Raw genomic sequence first — 26,555 nt, 5'->3', positions numbered from 1 at the left:
CTTCATGGTTTGTGAGTTCGAGCCCCACATTAGCCTCTCTGCTGTCAGCTTGGAGCCTGCTTCAGATCTTCTGCTCTCCTCTCTCTCTCTCTCTCTCTCTCTTTCTCTTTCTCTCTCTACCCCTCCCCACTTCAAAAATAAACATTACAAAAAAAAAAAAAAGGCACTCAGATTCCAGACCTTTGGGTGGGAGGAGTACAAGCAGAGAATGTGGGAGAGGCACCTCTCACTGTGGCTGGAGGGTAGGGGGGTGGTGATACTTATGAGAAACCAAGTCCAACTCCCAAAGGAGACTGAGGAAAGATCCTCTGGGCCTTGTGGGCAGAGCGACCTGGGTTTGTGTCTCGGCAGTGTGCCTTACTTTTGACCTTGACCTTGGCCGTGTGACCTTAGTCACAGACCTTATCTGTGCCCCGAGAATTTCTGCTCTGTCACCTGAGAAGCATAATATTGGATCATTGTGCCTAATACATGATAGACACTGAAACATTTTTCAAACAAATGAAGAATGAATGAATGCATGCATGCTTGATTCACTGAAGTGACCTGGGTAAAGTCTGATCTATGTGGTACGCAATAAACAACATTTTTCTTCTCCTGGTTCTCATGTTCTTTTCCTTAGCCAGTATACCTGGGGAGTGAATTTTGTAGAGTCTTCTTGCAGCCTGAGTTCTGTGTTCCGTAGTATGGTCTTATGTGGAGGTAGGTGTGGGCTTAGCTGCTTCTCCTCTTTATGCCTCAGTTTCCTCATGTGTAAAATGAGTGTTGTGACAACACATTGGAAGCGTTAGATGATAAAGACTTCACATGATGCCTGGCAAATACTAAATGTTTGTTGCATGTAGCAGTTAATAAAAATAATGAGTATTCCCTAGGTTGAGTACATGGTTTTTAGTACATGCTTCTATAAATGGAGAGAATATTACCTAGTGCCTGATACAGAATAGAGCACAACACACGTCAGCCTCTCGACTTTGTGGGAACTGGAACCAGTTAGTACTGATTTTCATTATGAGTGAATGGTTTTTGAAGGGATTCTTCAAATGTGCCCTATGTGGCGTAGTCTTCTCCAGTGGTGATCGCTAAAACAGAAAAATGTAATAACATTTATAAGATGCACCTTGTGTGTTTTTCTTTACACAGATTCCCCCTCCCCCCAACTTCGGTCTATATTACCATTTTTTAAAAACGTATTCTTTAACATTCTTGTACCTGCAGAGAAAACGAGGTGCTCAAAGTCCAACTGAAGAAATATGTAGGAGCTGTCCAGATGCTGAAAAGAGAAGGTCAAACAGCTGAAGGTGAGGAGGAGACTGAGCTTGGGTGGGGAGCGGGCCAAGCTTTTTAATCTTTATAGCCTCTGTGCCTGGCACACAGTAGGCACTCAACATGTGATGAGTGCATATGCAGGTGAATTACAAACACAGTACTGGTCAGGATTCTAGAAAACTAATCAGATGGAACATCCTGTTGTGTTTTCTTGCTGAATCCGGTAAGACATCCTTGCTAGATCACTAGCAACAATTGTATCAGTTTGTATACTTAAGGAATTTTATATGTTTCGGGTCTTGAGATAATTGCCAGATAGCAAACCTTATAGAATGATTAAGTCCCATCAGGCTAGTGGTGAAAGCAACAGAACCCCAAAGTGGTGGACAATCAGATCTGTGGAGTTGGGCTGACCAGGCTCTAGCTCCATTTCTGGTTTTGTTTTGTTTTGTTTTGTTTTTTCAAGCTCTCTGTATGATAATTTCTTCATTGGTAGAATAGGGTTAGTTGACAGTCCCTACCTCATGAGGTAGACATCTTAGCATATTGCCTGCTATAGGCTAAGTGCTGAATAAATTGTAGCTAGTCAGAAATAAAAGGGGATAGAAAAATGATCTCTTGACCAAGATTTCACTAAATGAGGTGATACCCTATGCTTCCTCTCTGCATTTTGGCTACAGTTGAACTGTCATGAATCAACCAGAACGTTTCTCAGTTCAGCAGAAAGAAAGGGTATTTAACTTTGGCTGAAACGTCCTGCAGCCTTCCAGCCAACTTAGCATTAAAAGATTGTCTTACACGCAAGTGAGCTCTTCGAGTGTAGACATTTTAACAAAGGGGTAGACCCTCCGGGCTCCCAGGTCTTGGGTGTCAGCCAGACCTACACTTGAAGCCAGGCCCAGCCAGTATAACTTGATGTCTTGGAATTATTTTGCCATGTATAAGTGGAAACATCCCACCAACATCACAGAAGTTGTTGTGGGGTTTTCCTGAAACAATGAACGTGAAGAAGTTTCCACTATTGCACCTGGCATGTAATTAGTGTTCGGTAAATGGTAGTTATTTTTCTTTGTTATAGAGGGAGACAGGATTGGAATCGGGATGTGGTCTGTATATTAATAACAGAAAGGCTTGAGTTTTGTTTAAAGCTTTTGTGTTTATTATGGTCTCTGTTTGATCGGCCTCAATGTGTGTGTGTTTTTCTTTTTTCCTCTGATCACATGCCTCGCTTCATTTCCAGTTGGTCTGTGCCTGTTAGCAGTCTAGGGGGTTATCACTACAGAGTCAGTTGAGTCCTCCTCTCTGGGCTCATCACCTTCTCAAACAGATACTGCTGTTAGAGCCCTGCATTCATTTCACCTCGTGCAGTTAGGTGTGTGTGGGTCTTTTACTTTTCGCTCCCCATCTTTGTGTCCCCAGCACCTAGCTTTGTAGCTGCCGGCCCACCCATGACGTGTCTCAATGAGAAGTATTTGTCTGTCCTTTACCATTTCCAGGCAGCTTCAAGTCTTTATTCATTTGATTCCATCACCCTGTGAGGAGTGGGTATTTTTGCTCTACTTAAAAAAGTTCCTTATTTGAGGCTCAGGAGAGCTTAAGGGGCTTGTATGTGATTCTCAGGTGGAAATGAACTGAGGTCATTTTCTCCAAATCCCTGGTTCTTTGCTTATAGGGTCCTTTCTTTTAAAATTTTTTTTAAGATTTATTTATTTTTGAGAGAGAGACAGAGCACAAGCAGAGAAGAGGCAGAGGGAGAGGGAGAAAGAATCCCAAGCAGGCTCCAGGCTCCAAGTTGTCAGCACAGAGCCCGATGAGGGGCTTGAACCCATGAACCGCAAGACCATGACTTGAGCCAAATTCAGACGCTTAACTGACTGAGCCACCCAGGCGCCCCTGCCTTGCAGAGTTCTTAAACTCTTGTGTGCGAAGGGAAGTACCTGAGGAACTTGGTAACTATGCCACTTCTCAGGTGAAAGAGGGCTCCTCCCTTCAGGAGCTGTTGCATTGGATCTCGGATGGACCCCACGTTTGCTTGTCTAGATACGTGACTCTTACGCCCGTAATGTGTAGTCTGCACCCCATTGCCTTTGGAGATATCTGTACTCTGCCTGCTCAGAACTTTGACATGGTGCAGTAAGAAAATTAAACCTAGGAAAAAAGAACCCCTGCTGGGCTTGTGTTGGATTTAAAAACCTCAGCGCTGTAAAATGCATTTTGGCGTGTGAGCACTTTGGGAGTCTTCCTCCGGCAAATGGGTCCATGGAACCTGCAGTGTGCAGCCTAGTTTTTTGTTGTTGTTGTTGTTTGCAGCTGAAGTTCCCTGTCCTAAGACATAGGCTGAGAGTTCTGAGCCAGAGCAGGGTATGTGCCTTCAGGATGCCAAGACAGCCCTGGAACGGATTAGAGCTGAGACCCTGTAGCGTATTTTGTACTCCATGTGGTAGCAGTTGTTAACTGCTCTTACTACCAGGAATGCCCTTCAAGACCATCTACTTTACCTGTGGGTCCTTTGTCTGCAGAAGGTTTTTATGAAAGCCCTTGGGCGTCGGCATACCCTCCCTGATGGAGGCTCTGTTGCTTATTAAGTGCTGTAGTTTACACGTTGCACTCAGAAATGCTAGTGAGCGCCTCCTCCGTGCCCGGCACCGCAAAGCAGCCTCATTACAAGTTACTCTCTGGCCGGCCGGGGCGGGGGGGGGGGGGGGGGGGGGGCACCTGGGTGGCTCAGTAGGTTAAGTGTCCGACTTTAGCTCAGGTCATGATCTCATGGTTCGTGAGTTCCGGGCTCACTGCTGTCAGCACAGAGCCCGCTTGGGATCCTCTGTCCCCCTCTGTCTGTCCTTCCCCTGCTCCTTCTCTTTCTTTCTGTCAAAATAATAAACTTAAAAAAACCCCACAAGCAAGGGGCTCTTTCAGAGAGCTTTTACCTCACTTTCACGTGATACCCTCTATTAGTCCAGCAAAGTGGGACTCAGTGCTCAAGCCCAGCTAATTGCTGACTCACGCTGAAATGATGAGCGTGGACCCTTATCAGGCTGTGGCAGCTTGGGGTGTCTTGGCCAGGCAGGGATGGCGTGGGGTGTGTGGGGAGTTGGAGGGGCAGGGGCAGGGGCAGTAGGAGAGCCCGAGAGTCCGTTCTGATCTCTGATTGCCATGGCTCCCGGTGTTACGGGGCTGGAGCTAGAGATGTGTGCCAGCTTCCCAGATTCCAGGTGGGGATTCAGAATGCATTTTCCACAATATGAGTCTTTTAGTTCAAGGATATAAGGATCCTTTTTGTCTTTTGGCAACAATTTCTTTATGAAAGTGTGAGCACTCATCAGTAGGGAAAAGAGTGAAAAACCACGTTAAGCCCTAAATGCCTTCAGGGCTGAAGAGAAGTCTGAGGGCTGTGTTGAGACCCCCCACCTTCATTGTTGTGGAAATGCCTCTGGGAGTGAAAACAAAAACAAAAAGGAACCTTGAGAATAGATTGTTGACACCCTTTAATTTTCTGGATCTTAGATTTCAGATTTGCACCCTTTTCCTTTTTTAAAAGAATGGTATAATTCCTCTAAGAAAACCATGGTTTAGTCAGCAAAGTCTGGACTAGGATTTTGGTGGCCTCATGAAATAACTGAAGGAAAATTTTTGTTTTTTCCTAATGTCCAGAAGTGAGGTTGGGTTGTTCCTCCCCTCAAGTGCTAGGTTTCCTCAGTGAGGTCAGCTTTCCCAACAGCTTACACCTTCACCTGAGGTTTTGGATCTCTTGTCATCCCAGGGTGTGTTGTCTGTTCCCTGCCAGCCTTAGAGCTGTGGCATAAGGGCTTCCACATCCACAGAGAACTGGCTGGACAGTGAGGCTCACAGCGTGACTCTGCCTGGGCCTGGGAGCAGTTGTGTTAAGGAGTCGAGGCACCGACTCTCCTCTCCAGCACCGGGTGCCTGCACTTACGGAGGGGAGGGCCACAAGGAGATCACTCTCCAGACGAATGTTTTCCTCTCAGGCTTCATTGAATTTTGAAGCGTACTCTGACAAGTTGGACTCTTGCCCGAGGGGGCTGAGGAGCAGGTGAACCTATTCGGATCCCTGATAGGTTGTGTCCGCAAGACCGGCTCATTCTCTCCAGAGTCGACTCACATTAGCCAAACTTGCAGGGAATGATGTAAAATCAGAGGAGCAGTTCATCCATCAGCAGGGAGAAGCTGGAGGCCCAGATCTGATGCTCAGGTACTTATTCCTCTGGCCTTCTCAACTTGGGGAGCTGGAGTCTGCCCTGATGGTGGCCTGCTGAGTCAGAGAAGGGTGGACTGGTTGGGTGCTTCAGCTGTTCAGTGGCTTAATGTGTCCCAGACCTGGTGAGGGAAAGGTCTTGACCGGGGTAAGCCTTTACTTGGAGAGACACTGTCACCTGCTGGTCTCTCCACGGTCCTTTTTCTCCTTTTCAGCTTGTGGTTTAACAGGGTGCTGTGCTAGTTGTGTCACATGGTGGCTGATGGTGAAAGCGAGGAAGAGAACGTGATCTTCTGAGATACGTACATGTTTTGTACTTGCCTCCTAGCCAGTAGCCAGCAGATGACTTTGTTGCAGCTTCGAGATGCTGCTTAACGAAGGCTCCTCTCCCTGTCTCTCCAGTTCCCTGTAAGGCACAGACACAGGACTCTCCAGGAAACTACAGCGTGACCTGCGGCCATAGTCACCGTCCCTCACACACTGCCCCACGTGTGGACCCAGGGACTCCCCTTGTGAGGGCTTGTCGGATCTGCAGAATTCCTTCTCCCCCAGTGGGGGCCGGGAGGGAAGAGAGTCCCTTTGAGTGCCCTGTACACGATCGAGAATCTCCCCAACGAGCCACAGGGTGGGGGGTGAGGCTGAGGGTATTTCGCTGATGGAAGTCTCCGTGGGGAAACGCAGTCCCTGAATGGAGTCCACCTGCCAAGAGCTGTGAGGGCCGCAGCCACGGAGGGGCCTCCGGGGGGAGATGCTGGCGGGGCTGGGTCGGGAGCATGGCGTAGCGAGAGGGCTTCTGCTCCGCTGCTTTGGCCGTCGGAGAAAGAAGGAGGGCTTGTCCTGCCCTCGGCTGGTGTCTTTGTCCAAGGTGCCGCTTCATCCTGCCCGTGGCCCCGGAGCGAGACGGTCGCGGCCGCAGCCTTGGGGAGACCTGGCATCCCACCTGGTCCTGGCATCTCACGATGGACGTGGGTGGGTGAGTGACTTCTGTGTAAGAACACTGAGGACGCCCCTGTACAGCTGACTCACGGGCCACGTGGCCTTTCTGTGACTCTGTTTCTTCTTCTGTAAAAGGGGAATTGCTGTAGTAACTTCCTCGCAGGCTTTGGGGGAAAGCAGACATAGATCAGTATGAAGCCTTTAGAATCTTCTCTGACTTGTAACCGTTCAGTACAAGTTAGTAGTTGACATTATCGTCACTCCTTATACCTCTGACAGCCCTTTGGTACAGTCTTAAAGTTAGAATGAAAACAGTATGTACTTGATAAGCCCTTGTGAGGATTATGTGTTAGATGAGGGAGTTGAGATCACACGCTCGTATCAGAGTCTGGCATCTGGAAGATACTGTGGCGGGCAGAATGCTGGTCCTGCAGGGACATCTGTGTCCTGATCCCCAGAACCTGTGAATACGCTACCTGCTCTGGCAAAAGGGACGTTTCAGCTGTGGGTAGGTGAAGGATCTTGATGAGGGGAGATTATCCTGGTTTCTCCAGATGGCCCCAGTGTGGTCACAAGGGTCCTCACAAAAGGAAGGAGGAGGGTCTGAGAGGTTCCAGACGCTGGGAAGACCCGGGGAATGGGCTCTGCCCTGGAGCCTCTAGGAGGAGCACGGACCTGCCTTCAGCCTGACCGGAGCCTGTTAGACCTTCGAGCCTTCTCACCTCCTGAGCTGTGAGGTAACAATTTTGTGGTGTTCTAAGCCCCCGAGTTTGTGGTTGTTACAGCAGCTACAGGAAACGAGCACAGCTACTAAGCTGACTCGAGGTACTGATTCGACCGTGGACAGGCCCTGGGCCCATCGTCATCACTGTCTTATGGAGCTTGAGCCGGGGTGCTGATGTTTTGAAGGTGGGGTTTTTGTCAGAGTTTTCCTGTGGGCAAAATGAGACCTCAAAGGAGAGCTGTGGCCTTTGCTGGGCGGCACATATGGGACAGGAAAGCTCACTGCCCCGGCCTGTGCTTGTGCACCGTGTGTCCTGGGGTCACCAGTGCCAACCCCTGTGGATGGTTCCCATCACCGCCTGCCCTGGACGCCAGAGGTGAAGCCCCCACGCCATGTGGTTGGGACCTCACTGCTGGAAGGACCCTTGGTGTTACTCTTCAGATGTGGGCGGTGGCTGCGGGTGCGGTCGACGAGGCTGCTTTCTCGGCGTCCCGTGGGATTTCTTCTGGGCTCTTTGCCGCTCAGCAGAACCTTGCTCAGTGTTGGCCTTCTCTCGGACTCCCCTGAGGAGCATTTACCTGTGAATTGGAGCTGGCTCTCTGGGCCAAGGAGGAGCGGTGTTCCTGCCAGGGGCACCCTTCTTTCCTGTTGGGGCCTGGGAGGCTGGGGCTACTACAGTTCTTTCGTCTCCGTGTGAGGCCGTCACGCACAGGGAGGAGCTGAGCTGGGTGGCAGGGAAGAGCTGGGTTCTGATCATGTCCTTTGAGCCTCCGAATCCAGCCACACTTGACAGGAGAGTGCAGCCCTGAGTTCCCACCCTCGCTCCCCGGCCCGTTTTCAAGCTTGAGTTGGGTTTCGGTAGCTCATAGGCTTGTGCGAACGATCAGCTCTTTACTGGATGCGGAATCCCTCCTGTCCTGGGACAGGGCTCTTAATTCTCGGAATCTGTCTTTGCCAATACCCCCGTCTGTGGTGTGTCTGTGGGGGCTCTCGCTCCTGGCCTTCCCCTCGTTGGGCTCCCTCCACTGTCCTGCCTTGGCCACCGTCGTCTTCTCCTGTAGTGATGGGTTTAGGCTGCATGCTCTTGTCGGTGGCTCCATTTAATTAACGTGTCATGGGCTCAGGGACAGAGGGCTCTGTTGCTAGTGGCCGTCATAGTCACCGGCGGTGAGGCAGGAGGTACAGTGGGAGGAACTTGACGGATGATGGAAGTTTGGGAGCAATTTAAAAAATTTAAGAAACGGAAGAAGAAGAAAAAAGTCCTCAGCCTCTCTGATTTGTTGCATCTCTGCCTGCGTGTGGCCTGCTCGCTGATGCCCCGTTGAACGTGGCGTGTGCTTCTTACTCTCAGGGACCTGTGTGTCTCTGGGCTCCCAGAAAATAGGGCAGGACAGTTGAGGCCCCGGTTCTGTGGAGATGGATGGCCGTGGGCGGGGTATTGCTAGAGCCTGCGTGTGTCCTGGGTGTGGGGGGGGCCTGACTTTGTATCCAGGAGTGTAAACCACAGCAGGTGTGGGCCATCTCTGCTTGGGTGGCCTTGCGTCCTGCCCCCCGTGTGCACAGATGTCTTGATCTGCGGCGGGCGGCTTTGGTCACGAGGAAGGCTGGCTCCTGACTCCACCCGTGCTTGTGTCTGGGTGTAGTGGGACAGATGTGGAACCTCGTGGAAGCATCCACCAGATGCCATCGCTGTGCTCTTTAAAACCCGCTCCAGGCCTTTTGATGCTGGCCTCCAGTGCTGGCTGTGGCCCGGCCCTTCCCGCCCCCCCCCCCCCCCCCCACCTTCCAACCCCACCTCCTCCTGGCCTGTCCCCGCCCCTGCACTCTCCCCCCGGCCACACTGGCGTTCAGGCTCTTCCCCAGATGCACCAGGCTCGTTCCTGCCTCAGTGCCTCTGCGGTTGTTCCTCTGCTGGAATGCTCTTTACCCGTGTCTGCACGGCTGACTCACCCCGTCAGGCAGGTCTCTGTTCAGGGGTCCCCTCCCCTGACCGCCCTATCTCATGTGGTGTCTTCCCCCTCCTCTTTATCATGTTACTTCATCACAGAGTGTATCGGGACCTCGGAGTATCTTGACGCTTCACCCCGTCCTGTGCTTGCTGTCTGTGCCCCTCTGTGCAATCCACAAGAGCGGGGACCTTGTCTGTTCTTTCTTCCCCTGTGTTCAAAGTGCCTTGAGCAGTGCTGGACTCAGGTACGTGCTCCATGAGTGTTCACATGAATGAGTAGAAATTTCAGAGGGGCTGTTGTAGGACCTCGTGGCAGGTTAGGTGACAGAAGACTTGTGGCCGCTCTGCAGAGCGCGGCCGTGGGCGGGTTGGTAGGTCAGTGCCACGCTGCCAGTGTTCTGGACCCCACATAACTGCTTCTGATGCTTGGCCTCCAGTCAGGTTCTTACCACGTGTTGTTTGTTTATCGTGCCTACGGTTAGCACACGATTTTGACTCTCCTCTGGTGTCATCGTTCAGAGGTCTTGAGTGTAGGACTCCTGCAGTCTGATTTTATCTGGCCTAAAAAAAAGTCTAGAAGTGCCTGTCTTCAGGGATGTCTTGATCCAGGGGTTCAAATAACAGGACCCCCCCCCCATTTCTCAGGTCTGGTTTCCCCCCACCCTTCTCCCCCTAGTGTTGGCAGCGTATGCTGCTGCGTGTCGGACCGCTAGTCCTCTGGGGGAGAAGTCCTCCGGTTGAGGGTGCTGGCTGATGCTCCCCCCGTGGCGGAACCCAGGCTGCCAGCCCTGTGTCGCTGAGTGCCGCCTAGGGAAGAATGCACAGCCTGGGCTCCTGTGACTGCTAGGCCCAGCCCCCGTGCCCCAGTGGACGCTGGCCCGTTCTCAGCAGGCCTTCTCACTCCGGCAAGAGGCTGCCCCGCCGCTCTGGGTTTCATCTTTTCGGCACACGAGCGGAAGAGAGCGCTTCTCTTCCCCAGCAGTTTCCATATAAACCACTCTGCCATCTATCCCCATGTGGAGCAGAGCGGTGCTTCTCAGCCTTGGCTCCACACTCAGTCACCTGGGGAGTGAAAATGCCCGTGCTTGCCCACAGGAACCACTCCCTTGTCGGATTATCACCTGCACACGAATAAAGTTCAGGGCCAGCCAGTAGGCTCCAAATGTGACCGCTTTCTGGCTCCTGGCCAGCGGCAGGCGTCCCGGGTCAATCAAAGCTCTGTCTTTCATCTCCAATCCAGGTGTGGCCTTAGGACTCGTCTCCAGATAGGTTCCAGCAATTATGAAGAGGGTGGGTGGTTAGGGAGGTGGGTGTGTAATGGAAGGTGTTCGCCTCCACTGCTGAGTTAACACAGTACTTGTACTGTGCCCGCCCCTGCCACCCCCCACCTCCCAAGGACCCACAGGGGGCGTCAAGCACGTCTCCTTTGTTTCTCTGACCTTTCCCTTCCCCCAGGAGCGTGGCCCTGCTCCTCCGTGCCCAGCGTCCTTCCCCTCTGGGTGGCGCTCATGAAGCTTCAGTGCAGTCTGGCTATGTGCCCCCATCCTGACCGCTGTCTGATCCCTCCTGTTGGCTTATCCAGTTTCCTCTTCTGGAAGCGCCACTTCCTCCTCCCTGGCCAGGCCAGATGTTGCGTTTATTATAAGAGCCAGCTCTTCTGTCGCCGTAAAGAAATGTAATCACACTGGTCTTCGGTTTGCTAAACTCCTCTTGCCCTGGGGAGCAGTAAGCTAGCCCTGGCATTTGATTGCCTGCCTGCCCTCAGGACTTTGTAGCCCTGTCTTGGGTATGTGGTCTGTCTGACGGCACAGAGGATCGTTACTTTAGTTTGTGTGTGTGTTGACCAAGGGCACAATAAGTATTTGATAAAACTTGTTGCCACATTCCATCCACATACTCTCAGCAGTGATTTTGGAGTAGTGGGCAAGTTGGCATAGATGGGAGCGGCATTATCTGAGAGGAGGAAAAGTTGGGGGGAAGCAGCGTTACTCAAGAACAGGAATAGAATGATTGTTTCCCCTTCTTTCAGCAGTGGCCCGCACCACTCTGCCCACAGCCCACGGCCGGGGACTAGGCCTGGGGTTCCAGCTGGATGCGGACGGGTCTGGGGAGTGTCTTCTCTGGCTGGGTGGCTGCTTCCCAGCAGGAGTTCAGTACAAGGGAAGGGGAGCAGAGGTTCATGCCAGTCATAGTGGGCACTTGCTTGGATGCATGTGGGGTCTGTCTCCTAAGCCGCTTGCGTGGCTCCTGAGAAAGGGACCTCAAACCCAGTATGCTTTTCGTGGGACTTGTGCCTTTAGAGTCTTGGAAGGAGTGCTTGGTAACTTGTAAGGGTCTGCAGTAGAAAGAACGTCCAGGAATGTGGCCGAGACGTGTCTGTGAGGAAGACTGATGGCCTTGCCGGTCATTAATTGGGGTGGAAAGGCCATGTGCTACCTGCCCTGTATTGAAAGGTGTTTCTGGTGTCCCCTGCGAATCTTGGCTTATTGATGGGAAGAAAGGATCCTCTGTGATTCTCTCAGTAGATTGGACGTGTGCCAGGCACAGTTGTGGGAATGCTTCAGTGACTGACAGGTACGAGCTCTCCACCTGAGCTGACTGCTTAGTGAGGGCACGGACAGTGAAAAGTAGACACACAACTACAAATGCAGGCCACGATACAGCTCTGCCTTTTCTGACGAGACCTGGAACCACCTCGAGAAATACCTGGTCGATGGTGAAAGCAGAAGCCTCCATTCAGTGGGTACCCGTAACGTGCTGGGCCTGTGGCGGGTTCTGCGGCCTGTAGCGTTTCTGTTGGTACTCCCGCTTGACACGTGTGACGAGACCGCGGCTCTGAGAGATGGGTGTGCTCAAGGTCCCCGTACTAGGGGTCTCCAGAGAAACCGCTACATATATACACACACGCACATAAGCACACACGTATGCACGCATACATATGTGTATATACACGTACACACGCAGGTTATACATACGAATACATGTATATAGAGCTGTGTGTATGTCCATATACAATTGTGTGCACATGCCTGCCTACCTCTCTATCTCTGTGTGATGTGACTGATCGATTTTTAAGGAATTAGCTCATGCTCTTGTAGAATCTGGGAGCTACAAAATCTGCAGGGTAGGCGGGCAGGCCGGAGACCCAGGGAAGAGTCAACGTGGCAGTCTTGAGTCCGAGGCCATCTGGAGGCAGGATTCCTCCTTGTGGGGGAGCTCCGTCTTTCCTCTTAGAGTCTTCAGCTTAAGGCCTGCTTCCCTTCCATGCATTGAATGAGGCACACCCACATTATGGAGAGGAAATAGCCTCGAAGTCTACTGTTAAAATGTTAATCTTCTTTTAAAAAGTACCTTTATAGTGGCAGTTAGACGAGCGTTTGACCACACACGTGGGTGCCAGGGCCCGGGCACGCTGTCATGTGAAATTAACCATTAGAGTCCTCTGCCTAGACAGAGGCCAAGCTGGGGTCTTAGCCAGGTTTAGGCTGAGTGCATGCGCTTCCCGCTTCTCCACGTCCGTTACGCTAGCCGGAGAATGGTGTCCTAGGTGGTAAAATCTGTTGCATCACCCTGGACCTCCGAGGTGGGGTGTAGCTGCTGACCAGGAGCTGCCTGCCTACGTGGGGCAGCCTGGGGTGGGGTAGCATCTACCCCTTAACTTTATCCTGAGAAAGGTCCGTTCCCTGTCCCTCCTCTCCCCGGACGACTGAAACCTAATGTGCGCTGCGGGGTCGGAACGTGACTGCTTCGGGACTGGCCATCAGACTGGCCATCAGTGGAGAAGCCACTTCTGGTAGCAATGGAGATGAGGCGGGCTATTGGCCTTGTTTTCTTCCTCAGCGAAGGCTCCTCCTCCCACAGTAAAAGGAGAGGAGGTGCCTGAGGAGGCCACAGTAGAACACGGAGGCAAAGGCAGGCTTGGGTTTTGCAGCCAGCGGGGTCTGGGATGAATCTCCACACTCTCCTCGATTAGTTCCAAGTTCTCAGAATAAGTTTTTAACTCCGAGCTTTCAGTGTGTTCATTTTGGGGGCAGAGATAATAATGTAGTGTTGACTTGTGCAGCTGTTTGAAGTCTCAAACGGGTGACATGTGTAAGGTACCGGGCAGTCGTTGACGTTATTTTGGATCGGAGGTGCGTTTTGCAGGGCGTCTAGTATGCGGAAGGTCAAGGCACATTAGCAGAACACCTGTATGTTAATTTCTGAAAGTGGGTGAATAATTGTGGCGATAATCGTAAAGTCGATCTCCTTGAGAGCTTTGCAGTCCTGGTAAATGATTTGTGTGATGAGCTAGTTTACTGACCTTCAAAGAAATACCTGAACCAGTAGCTCAGTACCTGGCCCCTTACGCAGGGATCAGTACTGGCAGCACCCAGGGAGCCATTCGTGGGACAGTGGCCCAAACTCTGATTTTTTTTTTTTAATTAGAATTTACTGGAAAAGACTGGGGAATAAGGTACCCAATACCCAGTGTACTCACCCCCGCCCCCCAGATTCAATGGACAGTTTTCCATATTTATATCAGATCAAGAAAAGAATTGAGTTTCAAGTGCCATTTAGGTAGGACGTCCTTACTGATGTCATCCATATGTTCCCAGATGAACCCTGTGCCCCAGCTTGCGTCGCCTGCCTCCCTTATGGTAATCCTGTGGATTTCAGAGGAGGGTTAGAACTCTGATGGGCCATGCCAGGCTCCTCGCGTGCCCACTCCTGGTGGGGTGGGGGGGGGAGGTGAGGTAGGAGCAGCTCTACCCAGCACACTGGATTGACAATGGGAGGGAGGCAACCCCCTGAAATGAGGAGGGAGACTAATGAAGAGGGCACATTGGGTAGCAGAAGCACAGGTGGCCATGCAGCCCGAGTGATGTGGGAAATGTAACCTCTCCAGAATTTTTACTCAGGAGAGGTTTGGTGGTTTTGTTGGGTAGGGGTTTGGAGGCATTGTCTTGACACTGCGTCTGCATAACATGGGCTCTGTTACTTTGAATTTTGTATGTTCATTTGGGCTAGTGGATCAGGTGGCAACGTGTGGCTGCCTTAAAAAAACCAACCCAGGGGCGCCTGGGTGGCGCAGTCGGTTAAGCGTCCGACTTCAGCTAGGTCACAATCTCGCGGTCCGTGAGTTCGAGCCCCGCGTCGGGCTCTGGGCTGATGGCTCGGAGCCTGGAGCCTGTTTCTGATTCTGTGTCTCCCTCTCTCTCTGCCCCTCCCCTGTTCATGCTCTGTCTCTCTCTGTCCCCCCCAAAAAAAAAAAAAAAAGTTGAAAAAAAAAAAACAAAAAAAAAACCAAAACTAACCCAACCCAAACAATGAGTTGTACAAGCTTTTTCTCTTACTTATCAAAAGTCTGGAAATACATCGTCTTGTCTGGGGCTGGTGTGATGGTTTTATGATCATCAGGAACTCGGGCTGTTTTTTCTTTTTGCTCTGCCATCTGCGGTATGTGGCTTTTTATCGTGTTGATTGCCTCATGGCACCTAGAAGGCAGCTGGTGTTCCAGCCCTTACATCTGTATCTCCGGCAGGTGGAAGTGGGAAGTGGGGAATGGCTGAGCGTGCATTTTGTAGCTGAATTGTATAAGGATTTAAAGCTTTAGGGTCAATCTTTAAGGAGTTTTTCAGAGTACCGCCCCTCCTCCAGGGCCTCTACTTCTAGCTCTTGGGCTCCCCTGATGGCAAGGAAACCTGGGAAATGTGATGGTGTCATTGGCACACCAAGAAGGAGGGATAATGGATATTGGGTAGGCAGCAGCAGTCCTGGCCCCAGGTGGCTTGGGGGAAGGTCAGGCTGATGGAAACTATGTGGCAGGGGTGGGGGGTTGCCACAGCTCAGCTCCTCCCCCCCCCCCTCCCCCGGCGTTTCCCACCACCCCCAACCAGCCCTTAGCGCTGTCAGCATTGAGAAAAGCTTCATCAAAGGCACAGGGGTCATCATTGCAAGAGGATCTGGTCCCTGGTCTCTCCGGGGACTGCCATAAAGGGTAACATTTTATTTACTCGCCCTGATTTTATCCCCTGCAGGATGCTTTCCCCTGCTAAGTCATTGCAAGAGCAATTGCCTGGAAATACCAAGTATCGATTCATGATTTCTGTTCATTTCTTTTTTATTGTTCGGTGGGAGATGAAGGCCCAGAAACAGAATAGGAGCACTTGGAGGGCTTCAGCTCCCTCCTCGGAGGCGGAGGCCACGGCCAGAGGTCCATGGATCATTGTTGCTGTTACTTTTTAGGGCCGCCTTGGCCTTGGGTTGTTGTGCAGTTTGTCAGTCAGCGTCTTCTTTGGTGTCCGGCTCCTCTCCTTCCAGGAAGCTGACAGGTGGCTTGTTTTGTTAAATGCCACTCTAGTTCTGAAAGCTGCTCTAAGTTTCTAATCAGAGCTTTCATCAGGCATCGTGGTCTTTGTGCTTTGCTTGTGTGAGTAATGACGCCTTGTACCTCAGGTGAGAGTCGCTTGTCTAAATGGTTTTTCTTGGACCGAATAGAAAAACAGACATCCTGTAAAGAGATAAAGCTCATCTCTCCATCTGGAGTTGTTTCACGGGTTTACGGCCTCGATTTCACACTGTGTTTGGGTGGAAATCCCCTTCCTCCTCCCCTCCCCTCCCCTGCTCCCTGGAAGGCGTCCTTACCCGTGTGCCTCCTGTTGACTCTGTCTAGAATCTTCCTGCTGCCCAGCACACGCCCTGTTCACAGACCTCACCACCCCAACTTGATTTCCCTCAGTTCTGTAGTATTGCTGCCTCTTTTGTACTTAAATTTTTTTTTATTTCTTCCTTTCTTGAGTGACGGATTCACTAAGCGTTTATACCAGGATTCGGGTTCCTTGTGAGGAGCACTGACTTGGTTTTCATACTGTTGGGCAGACACCTTGCAAAGACAGATGCCTGACCCCTGCCTGGTAGGTGACAAATAGCTTTTTGGTGAATGAGTGACAGAATGAAATGTGTTGAGCCCCTTATGATAATAGCTCATGTGGATTAAGCCTCATATGCCAGGCCCTGCTCTAACTGCTTGATAGGCACCCTTCCTGTGGGCTGACTGCTTCATCGTCCCTGCCGTGCAGGTGGGGGAACTGGGACTTAAGAGGCCCGAACATAGAGAGGGGACGAACTGGCTTACGGCCCCTGCCATCCCCTGTGTTTTAGATTGTTGTTCCTGTCATCGGCACGGCCGAGTGCTTTGCCCAGGTGCACAGTGGGTGAATGGTGTCCCGACGCAGAAGGGAATGACGCACAATGTGTGCCCCTCTGGAGCCCACAGGCAGGGGTGACTGGGTGGGTGCACTTGGTGGGCTCCAGGAGACGGAGCACCCACATTTCTCCCGGGCAACCAAGCCAGTGGGCAGAACAGGACCGGATGTGGACATCGAGCCACGTGACGTGCGTCCTGGGTGCACTCGACCACGGGGCCCGGGAGGCATTCCAGGTACGTGCTGTACCTGAGACTCCTCACCTTGCCGGGCTCCCCGTTGGCCTTTTCATTTCCCTCTGACTCATCCTCACACTTTTCCTGGGACCCGGTCCCTCCTTCCCCCAGGTGGAGCCAATGAGGCCCAGCTCAGCTCTACCTTTATTTTTTTATTTTTATTTTTTGCAAACACATGAAATTTATTGTCAAATTGGTTTCCGTACAACACCCAGTGTCGGCTCTACCTTTAATTACTTGTGCCTTCGTTTGCATCTGGTTCGTCTCATTATAATGCCATTAGCAGAGTGCAGGGGTCCCCGCTGCTGGGCAACCAGGAGCGGTGCCCGCGCAGTTTGAGGCCTTGCTTCTGTGCTCTTGGCTTCTTCCCGATGAGTAAAATGAAGGATTTGGAATAGACAAGAAGCAAACGTACATACAGGGGCCAAAAGCAGTCTGCGGAACTGGCAGCTTGCTTAAAAATAGTTTTCCCGCAACTTTATTGTTGAACGTTCAGCAATTTGCGTTTTCTTGTTAAAAAAGAGGCCATATTTACTGTAGAGAATATAAGACGATATAGAGACGTGGAAAGCGAAAAAATAAGTCACTTACAAACCCTCGGGTGTCATTAACCATCTGGAGCCCACCTTTCTGGGTAGGTACCTCCTGGGGTAAGCACCCCCACCTGAAGACGGCTTTGTGATCTGTGACCCCCCCTCCCCTTCTGACACGTGGACTTGATGGGCGAAGAGAAAAGCTGATGGCATGGAAAAAACCCACAGTTAACGATAGTAAAGTCATTTCATCACTACTAGTGGTGAAATACACCTGTACCTGCAAAGTGCATCCAGTGTCGGCGACCAGTCACATGTGGGCTGAGTGACTGGAAAGAGGGTTTGATGGGGTGTAAGCTGGCTGCCGCTGGCTGTCTTGCCTCCTTTCTCACCTCTTTTCCAAAGTAGAGTGGGACAGCCTTCACGGAGGCAGCCTTTACCCGAAAGTGTTACAACATGAACATGAGACCATGGCTCGGCCTTCGAAAGTCCCAGGTCTGCCCTCTGCCAGAAGCGTGACCTTGGGCAGGTTACCTGGCCTTTGGTTTTCTGTGTGTGTATTTCATTTTGGGTAGTTTCTCCTCCTGAGTCTTCCCGTTCACGAACTTTTTCTGCTGCAGTTTGCCCATGACACGTTCATGTGGCCTCACGTGGCTGCAAGGGATGCTGGGAAATTGTCTTTGTTTTCCATCCAGATGGTCAGGTGCCCGGCAAAAAATTTTTCTTGCTACGGAAGAAAGAATGGCTAGGAGGGGACGTGAGCCCTTTGTGCCACACTTCGGAATTCGCAGGTACACGGCTTTTACCCGAGGGAGCGGCCGTGCTGGCTTGGCCAGCAGGGCAGCAGTGGGGTCCGTTTCAGTGGAGAAATGGGGAAAACTAAAATGTGAAAGATGCTTTGTGCTCACCCCTTTTGAAACTCTCCCCACTTGTGTGACACAGGACAAACAGGAGTCCCCCTTCTCTTTGTTTAAGCCGTTCTCTTTGTGTCCCATGCTTATTTGTCCTGTGAGTCCAGGGTGCCCTTGTCGCGTGCAGAATCGGCATTACCACGGACAGTTGTCCTGTTGACCAGCTATTGGTCAATCCTGTAAGACTTTGAACTAGAATTCTGAGGCCCAGGTGCAAACCCTGACTTAAGGCTCGCCTGCTGTCATTTTGGGATGATGTAAACTGAGCCACTCCGTCTGTAATGCCTACCTGGTACGATTCATTCCTTCATTCCCTCGAAAGAAAGTGCTAGAGGGGGAGAGAGAGAATCCCAAGCAGGCTCCACACTTAACATGGGACTTGATCCCATGACCCTGGCATCGTGACCTGAGCCAAAATCAAGAGTTGGATGCTCAACTGACTGAGTCACCCAGGCGCCCCTGAGCTTAAGTATTAAATTACTCTTTATGTATCATTTGGCCTCCCATGGGGAGAGGAAAATAAAATTAATCTTGGTTTCCTCTGACTTTCTGTTTCTCTTTTCATCTTTTTTGGCAACTTGTAGCCGGAGAGCTCTTGACATCCAATTAAATATGAATTATAGAAGGTACCTTTTATAATATAAAGATGTACAGAAGCACAGTCACTCTGTGTAGACGTGAGTTCGGTTCCCGTCAGTTGCCTTTTGGTTTAAAACCTAACAGCAAAAGTGGTTTTCGATCCTTTTTGACTATGGCTCACAATAAGAAAGAGGCTTTTAAGTGCACACGTTCGTGCATTAAGGAATTGAGACACTGCCTTCCTAGAACATTACTTACTTAACCTTTACTGTGTGCAAAACATTCTTATGTTGTATATTCCATTCTGTTCCATCCTAACAAACAGTTGTGACTCACTGAATTACTTTCACCACCCCACTAAAGGGATGCAATCTGTAGTTTGAGAAACATCATTTTATAGAAGGGGGTAATATTCCAGAATCTTGTAATCTAGTTAATACGTTCAGTATTTTTTCTGTTGGTTAAGACGTTTCCTCCCTCCTTCCCTTATCTAAGGTGTAAGCATTATTTCTCTTAGCGAAAACTCACTCAGATTTTAGTACATGATGTGTTTATAGTTGCAAGGCGGAAACAGACCAGTTTCTTTTAGAAATAGGACTTGTTAGGTCTCTTCACATTTCCCCGGGGGAGAGTGGATGTGGGGGCTTTGCTGCCGTGCATTGTGGGCACCTGTGAGCCAGACCACCTCACAGGTGATTTGTCTTTTCTGGGATCCAGCCCAGTCCCTCCTACATAGATCCTGAAGACCCTCTGACCCCAGCAACTGGAAGTCGGCCCCCGGTTGCAGGTGCGGCTCGATCTAGGAATGCAAACAGTTTACCAGGAACATGTATCCCTCTGCCCCTTGGTTCTGTCTCCAATATAGGTTTGTTTCATTGCCGGACAGGTCTTGTTTCTTGGAGGGAGAGAGAGGTAAGAGCGCAAAGCCGGGGGTCAGAGCAAGTAGCACCCCATGTGACTTGCCAGCGGTGTGGATTTTATCCTCCGGCTCGGGGGGCCTGGTGAGAAAAGAAAAGCAGGAAGGGACATGAGCCGGTTGGCATGTTTCTTCCCCTCAGACGAAGATCTGCCCCATGTGTTGTTTCTGTGCACGACAGAAATGATTCTGCCTTTAGAGGGCTGGTTACTTTTAGACACTGAAAATATTTTTCTACCCCCCCCCCCCACTTTTTTTTTTTGAAATTTCTGACATTGTTTGAATTTAATGATTCATATTACGAATTATTCATGAAAATGATCTTTTAAGCTTCTTATAATAGCTGAAATTATCCTTCATTAGATACTGACAGGTCCTGTGATGGGTGTAATTATAAAAAAATATTCTTAGGCTAGCTATATTCTGCAGTGTTAAAATTACGCAAATGAGCAGGGGATAAGAATAGAAGCTGAGTAGGATGGTCAGATTTTATGGGAGCGGGGAGGGTGGCAGCTTTGCAGATTTTCTAAAGATGAATAAATATGTGCTGCACACATTAAGTACGTTTTTATTAGAGTCTGCCTCAACGCTTACCTTTTCCTCATCGGCAAGGGAGCAAATTAATTTTAGCGCCCCGAATTGTTTGTCACTCTTGCCCATATATGAATCGCACGAAGGAGAATTTTTTTTTCCCTTTCCTCCTTCCTTCCACTCAGCATTTTCTGCAAGGCGCGCTGTAGTAATCTGATGGTCCTGCGGAACGGCAGACCTGTCGCGGAGATAGCTGAGCAGGGAGGGGAGAGATGGGGGGGTGGGGGCAGCGAGTCTTCGTCCTGGTGCCCCGTGTGGTCCTCTGGCCAACTGAGCCCGAGAAATCAGGACCTGCTCTCCTTCCGGTCCTGAGGATGGCCAAGTGGGATGGTCCTGGCTTCTCTAGGGGCCCCCCTGGCTTCCTGGAACTAGCCTTGGTGCTTGTGTAGGGAGATGCTGGGAGGAGCAGCACTGAGCAGCCCATCGTGTTTGGTCTAGAACCATGGTGCCCGGGGCCCCCTGTGACCTGGCCCTGCCTGCCTCTCTGAGGACTCTGTCACTAATGCCACCTCTCTACCTCTTGGGCGCTCCCATCCCTTGTTGGGGGCTGTATGGCAGAACCCCTGAGAGAGGGGATGGTTGGCAGGGGGCCAGCATGGACTCTACAGTCTAAGTTCTACTCACAAGTAAGGCCAACGGAGTGGACTCTTAATTCCTTGTCTTTGAATAGCACCGTTGAGCAAAGCGTTGGGTAGGGCGGGTGCTTGGAGGGGGGGGAGCTAACATTTAAGTAAGTGGTGCTCACTCTGTCAGGCACTGCATGAAGACCTGTCCACTTACTCACTTAATCCTCACATCTTAGATGGTGGATGCTGTTACCACCAAGATGGTGGATGTTCGTTCCGCAAATAAGGAACATAGCTTAAGTCAGCTGCCCAAGGTCCCACAGCAAGTTAGGAAGGTGAAGCACCGCCGGTGGATTCGCATTGATGGGGGTGGGGGGTGGGGACAAGGAGAGACCCCTGACGTGCTCATCCAGGAGGTTAGCAGAAAAGCTTGGGTTTATTCGTGGAGGCAGCTCTTCTAGAGTTCTCCTTTCTGTTACCTATTGCTTGCTTGCTTGCTTTCTTCTTCCATTCATTTATTGTTTATTCCAGAGAGAGAGAGGGGGGGGGGGGGAGACACAGAATCGGAAGCAGGCTCCAGGCTCTGAGCGGTCAGCACAGAGCCCGATGTGGGGCTTGGACTCACCAACGCAAGATCATGACCTGAGCCAAAGTCGGATGCTTAATCACCTGAGCCACCCAGGCCCCCCTCTCTCTTACCTCTTTAGATTTCATCCTGGATCTCTCGCTACCTGGGCAGGTTTTGAGCGCATACTGTGCTGCCTACAGCTCTGCCCGAGTTTGGTCCCGCCGTCCCTGTACGTCCCTGTAGGACAGAGATGGCTTGGTGTCCTCCCTACCTTGTGCCTGAGCAGCCTTCCTTGCTGTTGTGTTTTCTTCCAAAATGTGCACAAACCTCGTTCTGCCTTCAGGTGACAGGAGGTGAGTGTTCACTGTGTGTTGTATCTCAGACCAGAGGTAAAGGCCCAGAAGCACATATTTGGGGCATGGTGGATGGTCTGTCTCCTTGCCCTCTCCTGCCTTTATCCCTCCTCTCCCTCCTCCCGCTCCTCTCCCTGAAATGTGCACTACTCACAATATAACAGACCACAGGCTGGATTTCACCCAAAGGGTGTAGTTTGTCAGCCTTTGTTAGAGACATTTGTTGGTGTTAAACTGCCTCTTAAGAAATCTAACTGTCCTTGTTCCTGGGGGTCTGATTTTTGCCTCTGGTTGTTCTTCTCTTATGATGTCTTCTTTTGTCCCCAAGTGCTGTCAACCCACCTTTGTATTTTCTCCCGTTCGCCCTTCATCTCCCGTCACTCCAGCCACACTGGTGCTCTAGAAATTTCTCGGAGATACGGAGGTAGTGGGGTTAAGGGTGTTCCTTACTTTTTCATGCTATCGTTTCCATGGTAGACAGGCATTACTTGCATCAGAAAGTAACTGGATTAAAACATAACCTCTAGCCTGTGTGTCGATGTCAAAGGGATATTCGCTTGGGACGGCTTTCCCCCGAGCTTCCCGTGTAGGCTAGAGGAGGAGTTGGGTCGGGCCCTTCATGTGGGCGTGAAGCTTTATGGGTTACAGAGTGCTGTCGTCTGACTGATGGTGTGGTCACCTCCCGCAGTCACCAGTGTCGATGTTCCTCTGACTTGGCACGTGAGCAAGCTGAGGCTTCCTTACTTGGCACAGGGTTCCGCAGCCAGCAGGGGGCAGAGCTGGAAATGGAGTCCAGGTCTTGGGATTCGAAAGCGGGGCTTCCGGCTGTTGCCTTCTTGACGCCCCAGTAGTTCTGGAATGCTTTTTCCCAGTGTGGGTTGAGGTTGAGAGTAGGGTTTCTGGAGTCCGACTCTGAAGGGATGAACCCAGATCTGCAGCTCAGCCGCTGTGTGTGACGTCGGAGAAGCTACTTCTCTTCCCTGGACCCCGGCTTTCTTACACCTGAAATCGAGATAACGGTAGTACTGCCCTTACGGGATTGTTATGACTGTAGAATGAAATCGGTGAGAGCATGCTCTGTAAACAGTAACCGTCATCGCTACATCGTTGCATGGTTTGTGTTTTTTGCTACAATTAGTAGGAAAATACACAGAACAAAATTCACCACAGTAACCATTTTTATGTGTGCGCTCGGGACGCGTTCAACACATTCGCACTGTTGTGCACCCCATCTTCAGAACTCTCTCTTTCTTGCAAAACCGAAACTCTAAACCCGTTCAACAATTCCCCATTCCTTCCCCGCCACCTGGGTCTTTGCTGTGCTTTTCATTTATGTTTGTCACGCTGTTGAACGCCGCACCTGACATCCGCGGCCAGTGGTCCTGCTCTGGGACGAGGCCTGTGACCAAGCCGTTTTGACGGAGAAGGGACTGTCCCTCCCTGGCTGTCATGGCGCCTCCATTTATGAAGCGCTTACTCCTCACCGGGGCGCGGGCCAAACTCTTGATGGCAGGCGCCTGGCACGAGCCTCGGCATGGCACTTTGCTGTGTGTTCTCGCTGCCCACATGGCGTGTGAAGGTGTGGCCCCTCCCAGGGCCTGAGCAGCTGACTCAGGGTCCCGTGGCTGGCAGGGGGCAGAGCCGGCGTGGACACCCAGGGCCACCCCGGAGCCGGCTCTGTACCCTGGCACCGGGAGTGGCTTTGCTTTTGGTGGCTTCCCCTCGCTGCCCAGTCGCTGGTTCTTGGGCGGCTGTGGTGAACTTGTTCCCATCTCCTTTCTCAGTGTGTGATGTACGCATCCCCTCGAGGGGTACGTTATCAGGGCGTCTGCGTCAGACTTGAAGACCGGAGTGGACGGAGCAATTGGGGCGAGTGGCCCGCCCTCTTCCCGTTGCCCCTTCCTCCCCCGTGGCCACTGCCTGCGTCCTTCCTGCTCCTCCCTCGCCCCTTCTCCTCACGTCACTGCTCTCTGACGCACGTACGGAGGGCCCGCCGCAGACCAGGCCCGCTGCGGACATGAGACACGGTCGCTGTCCTCGGAGCTGATGGACAAGAAGGGCAGGCAGACGAGTAGGGAGGTCACAGCACCACAGGCTGTGTCCCCTGAGGTGGCCCTGAGGAAAGGCCACGTGTGACCAGAAGGGTTCTTGGAGAAAGTGCCGTCTGCTTTGAGGGTGGAAGTGTGAGTAGTTGTCCAGGTGGAAGGAGGAGGGGTGAGATGCTGAGCACTTTGAAGAACCCGAATGGGCACAAGCGGGAGGCTAAGTGCAACTGACCAACCGATCTTTCTCTAGCCAAGACTTTTTCTTTTAATGTCGCAAGCAGGCAGAGCGCCAGACAAGCTGAATGGGGTCCCAGCTCTGTGTCCTCTTGGATTCCTCCCCGCTACCTCATGGATGAGCCCAGGGCCAGTGACGGTGCTCTAGGGCAGTCAACACCGACTCGGGCTTCAGATCCGGGCCTGAACACAGGGCCCGTTCGGAATCCAGCCCGGGTACCTCCCAAAGGGTGAATGCTGTGGGGGCTCCTGGACGTTGTACTCAAAGCAACCAAGGGCCGAGTGTCTCTACACAATGTTGCCATCTAATCTGTGAGCCTTGAACTCCTCTTCCTTCCATGAAAAATCTTTACTAACACCCATTATTCTCATTCACAAACCTTTGCTGGTGGTCAGGGATCAAGACGGTTGAAGTCTGCATCCTTCGTACTTGGCTGGCGATGTGTCGTAGAGTTACAGTAGGCATCTGGGTCCACGCAGGCCCGGAAGCAGGGTAGACGCAGCGTGGAAGGTGGAAGTTCTTCCCCCGAGCTGTTGGAAGATTCGAGGAGCTGATGTAGGTTCTGACCAGATCTCAGCAAAACCTGAAGAGGGGTTGTTCTTAGGTCGGAACTCGGCAGGCTTTCCTTGATCTGTTAGGAAAGCGTTGCCTCTCCAGCATCCGACCCCGCCTGTGTTTACGTGGCTGTCCTCATCTGAGTTAAGCCTGTGGTAATACCCTGGAGCTGATGATGAGACCCTCGTGCCTTTTAACTAACACCAGTTAGACAGATGAAGTAGTTGAACTCTGTGTTTTGTACTTGGAAACCAGCCAGAATCCAGCCCTCTCCCCCAGCATCCTGGCCAGAGGCAGCGTCATGCATGGTGCGAAATCCCTTGCATACAGATGACTTCTTTGTCGTCCCACCCCTTGCTAACCATTAATTCTGGTGATGATTAATCTTTTCACCCTTACGTTATCTGACAAGCAATCTTGTTCAGCGCTCCGGAGACCTGAAAAGTGCTATGTGTGTTTAATGTTAATACGCAGCCGCCCCGAGATGTACAGAGTACACGGGAGTTGGGGCTGCCGTAACCCAGAGAGGCTCGAAAGTGAGGTGTGTGCTGGGAGAAAGCATGAATCACCTCTCTGCAGCAGGAGAATGTTCTCATGATTTTTTAATGGCTCTCTGAAATGAACGTGCTCTATTAAGGTAAACTGTTTAAAAATTAAGGCTTTTGACATTCTGTGAGTTCAAAAGGGAGAGAGGGAGAGAGAGAAAAGAATCTGTAGACTGATGCATGGGATGCAGCTCTTGGGGCCGACAGGGATGGCCTGGAGCCTTGGGTCTCTGTTTCTTTGAGAAAAGGGCTTTGGTTTCCAGGGAAGCTCAGTGCCGTGGACTGAGCCTCCAGGTTTTGGGGATGTTTATTTGACACGGAGTCCATTGGCCATCTGATATTACGTGCGGGCAGCTGGGTCTGGCTCCCACCCTGGATTCCGAGCTGATTTGCATCTGTCTTTAGGAAGGAAATTTGGACTTAGCTGATGTTCATGACAGTTAGGATTATGGACCAGGAGTGTGGGGGGTTCCACACCCAGGATGTAAACTACCCTTGGGAGCTTCTGTAAGAGCTAGCATCCGCCCACCGCCCCCATCCCTGCAGTGATCGTCAGTGCCATAAGGATGCAGAGGCCTGCAGAACACGGATGATACATACATATGACGTTTGTCGTATTCTAGGGTGATGTGTTTTTTTTTTTTTTTTTTGCTCAGCTATCCCTGGAATCTTTGGGACTCGTCTTCGTAGCAGTTGAGGGCTGAAAGTCACACACACACATGCACACACCCCAGCTCCATTCAGTCAACACCTCTCCAGTGTCCTTCTGTGTCAAGCTTTGGGAGCTGGTGCTCAATCTGATAAATCTGTGGGGACAAAAGAGCACCAGTTCTCGAGATCCCCACTATTCAGAGTGAGGCCTCCGGGCCAGCAGCACCGGCGTCAACTGGGAGCACACCACAAGTGCAGCTCCTCGGGCCCTACCCCAGCCCCATGCTCTTAGGATCGGTGCTCTGAGTAAAGATCTCCAGGTGAGTTGCCAGCACGTTACCGTGCGAGAAACACTACTGGAAGTTTCTGTAAATGGAGGACAGATACGGAAACAGGTTGCTGTTACTCCTCCTGTTCCTGGAGCAGGCATCACTAATCACACTGGATATTTCTTGCCAGTGAGCCCTGTCTGCGCCTCACAGCTCTTCTCAGAGCAGCTGCTCAGAGCAGGTCTGTGAGGTCAAGTTCAGCCTCTTCACCCCAGTCCACACTTCTCTCTTACTGGACAACAGCAGCATCCTGGTCCCCTGCTTCCCCTCTTTCCTCCTCTCCACAACCTAGAGTCCTCCTTGAAACATACAAAACCGCCCTGCCTAAAACCCTTTAGTGACCTGCCATTGCCAATAAAGTAAAACTGTGCCTGTCCAGGCCCTGGTCACCTCCTAGCCCTGTCTTGGGTCTCCTCCCCCACTTGCCTGCTCATCACTGCCCCTCTGGCCTTGTTTGTATCTGTCTTCGGAGCACGCCCACTCGTTGTGCTGCAGAGCTGGGACATACCAAAGTCACCGTCTCCCTGGGTGTCACTGCTGTCCGTGTGAGAAAGCCAAGGAGGGCAGAGTTTTGATCGGCCTGAGGCCACATGGCGGTCAGAGCCCCGGCAGGCTCGTCTCCAAGCCTGAGCTGCTTGTGGAAGTTAACCCCCTCCAGTGGCCAC

General features: G+C 51.5%; 1 protein-coding gene across 3 annotated transcripts in view; it reads left to right on the top strand.

Moving 5' to 3' along the window:
• Positions 1-26,555, top strand: part of SNX29 (sorting nexin 29) — a 495,833-nt gene that overhangs the window by 190,861 nt on the left and 278,417 nt on the right. For all 3 annotated transcript variants that reach the window (XM_058711881.1, XM_058711878.1, XM_058711879.1), the window contains exon 14: positions 1,219-1,301. In XM_058711881.1, coding sequence (XP_058567864.1) covers positions 1,219-1,301 — 83 coding nt within the window. The remainder of the gene's footprint in view (positions 1-1,218; positions 1,302-26,555) is intronic.

Source organism: Neofelis nebulosa, chromosome 18 (genome assembly GCF_028018385.1).
Source record: "Neofelis nebulosa isolate mNeoNeb1 chromosome 18, mNeoNeb1.pri, whole genome shotgun sequence".
Taxonomy (NCBI): Eukaryota; Metazoa; Chordata; class Mammalia; order Carnivora; family Felidae; genus Neofelis; species Neofelis nebulosa.
This window is presented reverse-complemented; position numbering and strand designations above follow the sequence as displayed.